This window comes from Teleopsis dalmanni, chromosome 2 (assembly GCF_002237135.1).
Source record: "Teleopsis dalmanni isolate 2A chromosome 2, ASM223713v2, whole genome shotgun sequence".
Classification (NCBI taxonomy): domain Eukaryota; kingdom Metazoa; phylum Arthropoda; class Insecta; order Diptera; family Diopsidae; genus Teleopsis; species Teleopsis dalmanni.
This window is the reverse complement of record NC_051847.1, coordinates 152441451-152453557: the sequence shown is the minus strand read 5'-3', so window position 1 is coordinate 152453557 and position 12107 is coordinate 152441451. Positions and strand designations below refer to the sequence as shown.

At 28.7% G+C, this 12107-nt stretch overlaps 1 protein-coding gene across 1 annotated transcript; it reads right to left on the bottom strand.

The window, feature by feature from the left end:
- Positions 1–227: 227 nt before the first annotated feature.
- LOC119680774 (protein hunchback-like) lies at positions 228–11594 on the bottom strand. Its single transcript, XM_038093744.1, has 2 exons — positions 11308–11594; positions 228–2977 (listed from the first exon to the last, which is right to left on the bottom strand). The coding sequence occupies exon 2, from the start codon at positions 2922–2924 to the stop codon at positions 531–533; it is 2394 nt and encodes a 797-aa protein (XP_037949672.1). The 5' UTR covers positions 2925–2977; positions 11308–11594; the 3' UTR covers positions 228–530.
- Between the last annotated feature and the right edge of the window lie 513 nt (positions 11595–12107).

Genomic DNA, 12107 nt, shown 5'->3' with positions numbered 1-12107 from the left:
TGACTTACAATTAGTTTGATTAGTTCAGAAATCATTACATTACAAATTTTAAACCTTTTTTTCTAGGTTTCTAAAATTACATATAATTACTTTTTGTTTGTTTGTTTTCCTTACATTTAAAATGAAATAAATCAAATTGTTTATAAAACACATTGTAAAAATAATTATTATTTTTCAAAATCGAAAATCATTTAAAATTAAAAGGAAACTTCTTTCAAGAGCAACTAAAAAGCAAAATTAAAACTTAATTTAAAACTTAACTTAACTTAACTTAAAACTTAACACTTAACTTAAAACTAAAGGGGAGGGGGAGGGTTATATTTACAATTGAGGACAACTTCGTGTATGTGATTACAGGGATGCCCATAAAGATTTATACCATATACACAACTTAAAACTATATACAATTTTTACAATAAACAACTAAAGTAAATATAAAATAAAAGTGAATCTTGGCTCAGTTATTTGCTTAAGAATGTGATTTATGTGCCATGTGCACAAAGAGCCTAGTGGCTCGTTAATGGCTCCTCTTAAGAATGTGCATTACGTGCCATGTGCACAAAGAGACCAACAGGTCCATCACATTTGTCACCGCACATGTTGCACTTGAATACATCATCGCAACTGTGATATCCCATGTGGATTGTATAGAGAACAGCATCCCTGAAGAATATATCACAATATTTGCATTCGTAGATTGCGCCGGCTTGAAGGGCGATTGAGAAAAGTGAGCTTGAGCTATTAGAGCTGTTGCCTGATGAGGATGCAGTTGAGCTCGAGCTTGTATTAGCTGAATTAGTGTTTATAGTGGCTGATGGTGGTAGTGGTGGTACTGATGCGACAGCAGTTGGTGCAGCTGTAGTTTCCATACTCTTACCAGCCGATATATGTTCATCTACTTTGACTGGTAATGGTGATGGTGCATCATTTACAAAAGGCGAAGGGACAATACGTTCTTCATTTTCGTGAGTAATTAAAGAAATGGGCGACTCTTTCATTTGCTCCGGTGATTGGGAAGCTGATTTTAATTGTAAAACTGCATCCAATTTTAGTACGCGACCCTTGCGCCGTGAGGCATTATTTGAGCTCAGCATTGGTGTATCGGAACCTTCTTCTTGCAATTTAAGATTCATAGCTATATCATGTACTGGCTGCAACTCTTCTTTACCAGGTGTGCCCTGAGATAGGTCCATTGCCGAATCAATGGATTTACTTTCAAAGTCATCATCATCTTCTTCATGAGCTGATTCATTACCACCAGTCTGTTGATTTTGCAATTGTTGCAAAGCAGTTTCACGCATACGTGGTGATAATTGTGCTAAAACCACAGCTTGTTGTTGTGCGGCCAGCATTTGTAAATTTAAGTTCCAATAAGGGAAAAAAGCCATATTACGATTTTGTTGTAGTATCGTAGCTAATGGCGGTAATAAGTTAGGCAAAGAGTGTTGAGTGTTCGCTTGCGAATTTACACTTTGATTGGCTTGTGCTTGTTGTTGCTGCTGTTGTTGTTGTAAGTTCATGCCTAAGGCCAAACCAGATATGTCGGATGTAGCAGAGTTGGTACTTTTGGCAGGAGACGCAGGCATTTGATGTTGTTGTGGAATACTGAAACCTTGCAAGGCTGCCGATAATTGAGATGTTGGCATTTTGATTTCATTAGATTGTTGCTTACTAAGATTTGCAGCAGATATTCGTTCACGCTTTGTAAGACCTCCAGCAGATTTTGTTTTCGGTCCACGTCGTGTACCATAAACATCAATTACTACGGATGGGTTAGGTACACCTTCCTCATCAAGTACCATACCTGGCTTATGATCATATTTGCGTAGATGCAATTTGAATGAGTGGCAATATTTTGTGGCATAATCACAGTCTGAGCAACGATATTGATAAACAGATGAATGAGATTTACGATGAGAGTTCAACATCGATTTGTTAACACAGGTATAGGAGCACTTTTCGCACTGGAATGGCTTAATATTCTTGTGTTTACGTGTATGATATTCCAGATGATGCTTCAATTCAGTAACAAATGGACACTTTGGGCACTGTAAAATTTTATCTGGTTTCATGTGTGAGCGTGTATGTTCCCAGAAAGCAACTTTCGTAATAGAAACTAGACCACAGGTTTTACATTTGTAATTCTTCATTTTGCCATGGGAATTATAAATTGGCAAACGAATAGCTTCATCATCATCAGAATCGACGGCATACTTCATATCTTCACTGGAGTTAGACACCAAATCTTGATCCTTTTCTATTGCCTGCCCATCTCCCTGCTGTTCTGACTGATTGCTGTTGTTGGTAGTTTTTGGTGACTTAGGTGGTGTTATATCCATAGGTGGTGTGTTACGCGGGGTTAATGCCGATTGTAATTTTTCGCTGCTCTCCAAAGGTATTGCTGCAACATTCGCTTGTGGAGTAGGCTGGGGACTGGGTGTTTTATTTACACCAGTATGCATATTATTGTGATTATAAAAGTGAGACATCGGTGGCAAAACTGCATTCGGCAACCCAGGCGGTGTAAGAGGATTAAAACCCAATGGTAAATGGTTTGATGTGACCTGATTTTGTGCAGCAGCTTGTTGCGCTTGTTGAAATTGTTGTTGGTATTGTTGTTGTTGCAACAGTTGCTGTTGGATATTACCGTCGAAAAAGTGTTGCATGCTGTCGTTGTTGCTAGGTGATGGGGTCATAGCTGACATAGTGTCCATAGGAACTAATTGCTGTTGTTGTTTCAAATAATTTTCCAGTTGTGATGTTGCTGTTGAGAGTGTTGAAGAGGACAATGATGCTGCATGTTGCAATTGTGTAGGGCTTATAGTGCCAGGTTCATTTTTGATGTTGGCGGCAAACATATTATTGTACCAAGTATTGTGCTGGTCGTAATTAGCGGTGGGTTGCATAGCGTCCCAGTTTTGCATGTTTGCAAAACTTTGTTTGTGTGTGTCGGTTTTGTGTATTTAAATTGTTTAAACTGCAAATAAAAGAGAAAAAAATTATATGTTAGTTATATACATGAAAATAAAACAGCAAAATATTTATTAATATAATTTTTATACTATATTGTGGCACGCTTACTGCGCGTGCTCAGTTTTTTTTATTATTTTTACACTTTTTATATTTTTTGCGATTTTATTTTTATTTCTGAACCACCCTTAAACGTACGCTTATAAATGCCTCATATTGTTACCCATTGCAGGGTCGTTGTCATATTCTTTGTCGTCTACTCCATACTTCCCTTGACGAATTCACATAAAAAGTTTGTCCTTAGTAGAGTAGAGTGAGTAGCGAAAAAAAACTGAAAATTCAGTCGAAAAAGGCTATAAAAATTGGAATCAACTATTGTTTTTTCACGAGTTTTGAAGAGGGAGTACTTTGGTACGATCGTATGTACGCAGTTTATAGAGCTATTTACAACAGTTGGCACCCCAGAGGGTTTATATACCACAATATAAATGTGCTAAACACATAAGCGCATTATTAATGCTCGAGTTATGTGGGGTGAAGTATTAAAATTAGAAGTTGGGGTGGTTTTAAACCAAAAAATACACGGTTTTTTATCGTTTGTTTTTTAAAAATGGTGTGCACTGTTTTATTTTTTCACTGCATTATAAAAAATCGCATAATATGATTGGCTGGCACTTTTTAGGATTTTCACTAAAACATGGCGTTTTCAAGTACACGGTTCTTACCTTTAATTTCGCAATTTATTATAGAAAAACTTCACTTATTACTGATATTTAGAAAATAATTTTTAAATAAATTTAACTTATTTCGACGCACTCTAATTTCTTGCTGTTCACTTGAGCATTTGCAGACTGTAACTGATGCTCTCTAGGATAAATCGCGGGTTATTTAAGCGCAACAAACCTTGAGGAATTATAGTAAAGAAATTAAGGTTGACATTGTTCTAAAAAGTCAATATTTGTATAGATCCGCGAAGACTGCCTACCTGTCTTCGCGAAAGAGTACTTCTAACAATCGTGCTGTACCGCACTAACACATGCACTTTTGCAATAGCGCGTAACTGTGAAGGCGATTACCGTGATAACAGGTCAATTTAGTTATTTGTTCAAACGTGGATTAGAGCGGATCAAGCATTTAGGATCAAGTCTAAAGTTATTTTTACGCGAATTAGGTATTTTTCATAAAACAAAAAATCACGAAAAATAAAACTCAAAGTAAAACCCTAAAGAATATGCGAATATATGCATTTTAAAATTTCCAAATGGATTAAATGTCTTTGTATCTAATGCTCTAAGCTTAAGAGCTCAAATTGTATGGGTTTGTTAAGAAAAAAAAGGATTTACAAGGATACAAAAAATATTTTAAATTGTAACAATGTATAAATTAAACAAAAAAATCTAAGTTATATTACAGAATACAACAAAAACTAAGGATTGCGAGTACATAAGCAAGGATGTATTGTTTTATAAATAGAAATAGAAAAGTGTGAAATTTGAATTAATTTTAGGCCACAGGTATTTACATAAGTAGGGGAAAATTTTAAAAGAAAATTACACTTTTTTCTAAATTATGAAAATCGGAGAAAATGTATGTAATATTTTTAAAGGCTACAGTTTCAAGATGGCAAATACTCAACACAAAGATATATTCACAAAGCAAATTGTTAGTATTGTACTCGATATTGAAATTTATATATTACTCGATTTTTATTGCTCAAAAAGTCAAAATTGAGTTATTTTCAGATTTTTAACATTTTCCAAACAAATTAATGGATACTAATTAGATAAAGTGACGTAAGTAAATCACCACATTAAACTGAATTAGCATAATTGCTTCTTGTAATTTAGCTTTAGCAAGAAACATCTTAAATTTCTTGAAACTATTGTTTTTAATGAATTGCAAATAATTTAGAAGTTTTTTTATTAAATTGTTTTAATTTTGTAATTAAAATAACTTGAATTTTATAATTTAAATAATATTTTATAATTTATTTATTTCAAAAATAAAAAAAAAAAACAAAAACAAAAAGCAGCAGAAATAAAAAATTAAAAGAAAAAAATAATAGACGTAATAGTAGTAGACCGATTTTATAAAATTAATAGGAATTAAATTAATAAAATAAAATTAATAAAATAAAATTTTTAAAGTCAATTTTTTACAACTGTAATAATTTATTTATATACTTTGAATAATATATATTAAAATCATATAATGAACTAGTTGATTGAAGGATATTATTACTTTTATGAAAAAGAGATAGTACTCTGCGACCTAAAATATCTATTGTACCCCTTAGTTAGTCCGATTTCTTTAATGAAAGACACTATAGGTTCAATCTATGTATGATATTATAAAATTTTCGAAATTAAATTTTTTTACTTGTTTTTTATGAAAAAACTTATAATAATGAATAAACATTAAAATAAAAACCTATATATATTTTGTTAACATTTCTTAATGAAATAATAAATTTCAAATAAAATTGAAAAGAATCTAATATTAATATAATTGCTTTTTATTGTTATTTGTGTTACGTCACATAATTGTAAAAATAATATTGAAAAATATATACAACATTTACTATTATTTTTCCTTTGGTCTAAAGCTAAAGGAAAACGTCGTCATGCCATTACATATATTAACTTAACTAATTGATATATCAACAAAATTCGAACAAAAACAAATGCATAAACGCGAAAAAGTTGGCCAACAAAAATAATGCCGATTTTAAAGAAATGGACAAAGTTTCTGCAAGATCTTCAGTATTTTTTCTTGTAATTGCGGAAAGAATTACACTATAATAATAAAAATTTAGATCATAATTAATTGTTCATTTTCACAGAACGACACATTGACAAATCGGTATTTGGACAGATAGGCACTGATACAATAAAAATGTCTTTATCATTATTAAAATAAGAAATTATTTTTTACATTTGTGTAGTTGAATGTATAAAATAAAAATCTAATTGTATAAAAGCGTCTTAAAATATGTACTAAAATTTTAAATAGAACAAAAGAATTAAGAAGTTAAACTACAAGAAAAAAAAAAACAAAAACAAAAAAAAATAAATAAATAAATAACATAAACTTGGTAAATGCACTTTTTGCTTAGACACTATAAATGCATCTGCAAAAGATCTTTTAGCTTAAAATTCATTTTTAAAGGCCAAGTGTAAAATTAATATGCCACTGCACGTTAGACCCACACTCGTCCCGTCCCCCTTGTCAATAGTTGTGTCTATGCGATTTCTGGTGCATTTTTGGCGCATGCAAAAATCAAAACATGTGCCGCTAATTTTTAGACGTTATTTAGAAATGTGCAAAAAATATAAAATAAAAAATATTAAAAATGCAAGAAAAAAAATGGAAAATGGAAAATTTTTATACACAAATGCAAATAAGTACATAGACACACATTGGCTGACGTTTGGCGTGTACTAAGTTAATGTGGGGAGTGCGGCATATGCGGTAGTTAAGTCAGCACAAAAGGATAAAAATATACTTGCGGAAAAAATATTGCATATATAAAAAATTATTTATGCATTTTTTCTTCAATTTGCTGATTTTGAAAACTACTTGTTGTTTATATAAAGTGAAAAAATCACTGTTTATTTTAGAATAATGAAATATTTAAAAAAAAAAACCAAAAAAAAAGGAAAAAATATAAATAATGAAAAAAATGGCAGATAGCCATTTTGTGCTGATTAAAATTATTTTAACCCTTGCCAACAGCATCAAAAGTTTTTAAACAATTTTGGAAAATTATACTATTCGATAGAAAATATAAATATACACATATTAGGACCACTAACTTCTAAAAAAACTATAGGTATAAACTAAAATACCATCTATATCTTACTATATTTTATATTATTATTAAGTAATAAGTACAAGTATTATATTTTATACTTATACTTTATTATGAAAATATTTAATACATATATATCGAATTTCCCAATCGAATTGCAGCCAAACTCAAACAGCTTTCAAACTGGTGGCAACATTATCTTTATTATTCGACTAATAACAGCTGTTCCTATTATTCACAAACGTGCAAAAGCATTCCCTTCTTGGAATAAATGTCATTCTTAATAGAATTTAAGATTAATAGCGCTATATTTGGGTAAAAACTCATAAGTGACTACTGTCGAAGACCCCGAACTACCTTAATCTAAAATAGAACCTGTAAAAGTTCAAAAAGACAAAATTTCTAAAATATCAAAAAAGAAACTAGGTTCAACATACTATATTAATTTTTATTACGTTTTGCATTTTTCGATATGACATAATAATATTATGTTATCTTGACTCAATTGCTATATTAACAATAGTAAGGCTCTTAGAAGAACAGAAGAAAATAGTTCTGGAAACTTGCAGTTAAATTAGGTCCAAATGAAGACAATATTTTAATAATATGTGAGCCTCATTCTACTATATTAATTTTTATTAGCTTTTGCATTTTTCGATATGACATAATATTATGTTATCTTGACTCAAATGCTATATTAACAGTAGTAAGGCTCTTAGAAGAACAGAAGAAAGAAAAATTGCAAAGAATTAGATTAACAATATTAATTAACAATAGAAGAACAGAAGAAAGAAAAATTGCAAAGAATTGGATTTAAGTACATAACTAGCAAATCTCTAAATAATGACAAAAATTATATAATTTTAATGTCATTATTAGGTAATAACGTAGATAATTTAAAAAAATATATTTAAGAAGGTTATACAAATCTATATAGCTAACTTCCAAGAAACATCAATTCAAGAAATTTCATTGAGAGATTCCACGAGCAATAACCCAATAGTACTGAATTAAATACATAATATTTTTAAATAATTCACTCAAAAACGATTAGCACCATGTTCCTGGTTTCGGATGCCAGAACGGTTTAATTGATACTACTATTGACACAATATATATATAAAAGAAATTAATCAATTTATCAATTTAAATTAAAAATTTCTTAAATTATAAGTAAAATCAATTTTTTTGATACAGATATAGATATAAGAATAAAATTATATATTATATATATATATGTTATTGCACATAATAATATAATATATATTATTAACCCTAATTAATTCAGCAATGGAAGGACGGACTTTTGAAAATTCCAAAAGGACATGGTACATGTAAGGAAGTAAATCATTTTTAAATATATTAAGATGGAAATTTAAATTTTAGTAAAAAAAGATATTAAAATTAGGACTTAATTAATGGCAGAAATATTATTTAAAGAGAAAAGGCAAGAATGATTCCTGTAAGCCTTGCTGTGAGAATCAAGAAACAGCACCTTACCTATAATCTCACATTTGAAATTTTGAAGGCTTACTAACAATAAACCTATAATGGTAGTTAGGTTTTTAAAATAGTCTAGAACTGTGTCGATTTTAAAATATGAGCTGAATGATGCCGTTATAATGTTATGTCTACATCTTATAATTTTACCAAATTTAGTAAAATTATCAAAAAACCTAAACAGAGTTGAGATTGCTGGTGGGATATTTAACGGGTCACCATGGACTGCGTTATCACCTCAACAAAATAGGTCTTTCCGAAGAGATGGAGTGTCGACACTGCTTAAATGCAGACGAGACTTCCAGTCACGTTTTCTGTGACTGCCCAGCATCGATCTGGGCTAGAAGGACGTCACTGGGAGTAGAGCTGCTTTCCCCTTCTGACATTAGGAGGTTCTCAGTGGACGACATTCTGGCCTTCATTCGGAAGGTGGAATGTCTTCTGTTCGGTTAGGGTCTGTTGCAGTACAAAAGATCAATCTGGCCGCAGTGCTCTGCTCCGTCGGGAGCTAGTACCCCGTTTATACCTATCCTATCCTACCAAAAACATATCTTAGTTGTTATTATACATACAAGTACATTACTAAATTAAATTAACTCAGTGAAATTAGCTTGTATTTACAAAGAAAAAGTTAATTTAAAAATAAGGATTGCTAAAATACTAAATATTATGTTCACAATTTTTTTAATATAAACAATAATATTACATTTTGATGATGTTAATCCTACAAGTTTTTACTTTATAGTGAATTATATTTTTGTTTTATAATTTAAACTATTAAAGTCCGCAGAAAACCTTTGTGAGACATACCAAATTCCTACTAAATATAAAAAAAAAATATTTTTATTTTCTTTCAAATATAAAAAATATTTTTATGCAATTTATTATTATTTTTGACGTATTTTAAAAGTACTATTAATATATTAGATTTATTTTTAAACGAAAGCATTAAAAACTAAATAATGATGAGACAGTTTGAGCATTAAGTCTCTGACAAGGAAAAGTCTTACAAAAAATTGCAACTTTTTGTTAAAGAAGAAAAAATAAATATATACATATTCATATGTATTTCATATGTATATATTATAGTATATATATTTTAAAGAAACATTTATAAAAATTGTCTGATGATTCTAAATCGCTACTTGCCCATTGCAAATGCATAATCAAAAAACTGACAATCAACATTTTGTATTAAAAACAACAAAGACTAGTTGCCAAAAAGATTTTTAATATTTTTTTTTGAAATTTTTGTTTTTAGTTATAAAAAGTTTACAAAAAAAACTGCAACTGCATATTAGAATGTAAATATAAAAAATTGCAATGTTGACTTTGAATTAGAAAGCGGCTAAAATTAAATCTTAAAAAAATATTGAAAGAATTCTGATTTTTTTTTGTTAATTTTTACAAATAAAAATCATGGGAAAAAACAACAAAATATACATTAGCCAAAATACGTTGCAAAAAATATTGCGGTTTTTTAACGTCAAATTCAGTTGGTAAAATATTACAGCACTTATTATAGAACGCATAAGGATTTTCAATATACATTATTGTATTAAATTTATGCATTAAATATCTACGTATCTGCATCTGCGAACACATTAAAAAATATTTGCATGGGTAGGCTAGGCCGCGTCATGGTTCGTGTTTACGTACGTATGCATTTCAAGTTTTTTATATTTTTCCGAAAAATCTTTTGAAGGTTGGTATATTTTAGTATTATCACGAGAGAAGCATTAGTGGAAGGAAAATGTGGATAGAGGAAGAATTATAACTGTATATGGAAATTTAAATAAATGTTCTCATAATAGTTTAATTAAACTAATATGAAATTTTATATAGAAAATAGTAGCAAATCAAATAATTATAAATATATATAATATAATAAATAATTATAAATATAATACAAATATATTAAACATATAAATTAAATATATTATATATATGTATAATAAATTCAATATATTTTATATATAAATAATATATATTATATATAAAAAATAAATATATAATATATGAAAAAGGTTTTATATTTTAATGCCATTCAAACATGTCTGTATTTTAGTTGGAAATCAATTTAACTCTTCTAGGAATAAATACATTAATAATTTTTTATATATGGTCTTAATTCTTAGAAACGAGAAACTAAAATATTTAAAAAAAAATTTTTTAACCTTCTACAAAATAATATGTTTCAAAATTAATTACAGGTCGGATTCATTGTTACTCAGGTATCGTTTATTAATAAATGTAGCATTATAAACTGATATATATATGACATAAGCTATTCGCGATTTTCTAGTTAGCATTGTCAGATAGATTAGTGTTGAGCTATATACATATCTCAAGATAGCTTACACATAAATTTAGTAAATTTAAATTAGTTTCTAATTTTGATTTGAAAGGCATAGCAAAATTTTAACTGTTCTGAAAAACACTGAAAAAAATTTTTGTTGTAAATAATATTGGATTTGACATTTAATATGCCAAACATTGGGCTAAGAGTAAAAAACTAAAATATAAAACAAATCGTTTGAAATATAGACTAAATTACTTTACTGTTTATACATATGTATAAACGAATGTATATTGCATGCTAACCGAAGGCGTCTAGGTCATAGCAAGACCTAGTATGACTAACTTGAAAGTATGTAGATTTAGGGATTTAGGTTTATTTAATCAAATCAGCTGAGTAAAGAAAAACTGAACGAAATGTAACACAGTTAAACAGTTATTGTATATTAGTAGAATTTTTCTATGATTATAATAATAATTTCAATATTATTTTATTGTAATATCAGAAATGATATTTGTATATGAAATTATTCAACGATTTGTATTATAGTGTAAATATTACAAATGGATATGTGTATTATTATCAAATCTCATATTATAAACGCTTGTTATTTATGATTGCAAAAAACGATTACAAAATTAGAAGTTTTAAGAATCCATGTTATACTTATGTTAAACTTATTAAATATATGTTAAGAAACATATTGTATTTAAAATTATTGACTCACCTTTACTGTGTTTCTTTGCTTAAATTCCTTTTCAATTAAATTCTTGTTTTTTTTTATCTCTGGACACTATTTTCTGCTTTTACACTAATATTGTTTTTGTAGGCGCCAGAAATACGCATGAGCACTAACTACCGCTATATGTTACTTGATAATTATTACTAAGATATTTTTTTTATATTATTATTTTGTTCTTTTCGCTATGCACAAATTATTAATATAAGTAGAAAAAATAAAAATCAACAATGTTGTAATAAACTGTTATTTGTGTTCAACACTTTTTTCTTTTTTTTTTTTAAATCACATAAATGTTATTATTTTATTTAATTTTTTTAACATATGCAACACTCAATATTTTTATGTTAAATTTTTTAATGTAGCATGAAGTCTTGTTGTTAACATATTAAAAACTTCCTAAATCTGCTACAACACTACTACGCATCGCATCCTTCACGTTTTAAGACGCTGAGCACGACTGACTGGATTTCATACTCAACACGGATAGTCATAGAAAATACAACTCATCAAAAAGCATAGAAATTCTGAGTTTTGTAATTGTCATATGCAGTTACACACCAAAAACACAACAAAAACAATATCGTTGTATTTATTTTGTTTTTGGCTTACTTTTGATATGATTTGTTTTTGTTTTTGTTTCCTTTGCTAGTGGTGCAGGCGCAAGCAAATATAAAATTATTTTCTATGTTTTCTTATTTCTTTTCATTATTTTTGTTCTGTACAAAATTTTTTTTCTAACATTTTCTATACAGGTATTATGTGCTCAGCATCATATTTTTTCTTTG

Bases quoted from the DNA above. Each gene is read 5' to 3' on its own strand.
- LOC119680774 (XM_038093744.1), bottom strand. From the start codon at position 2,924: ATGCAAAACTGGGACGCTATGCAACCCACCGCTAATTACGACCAGCAC.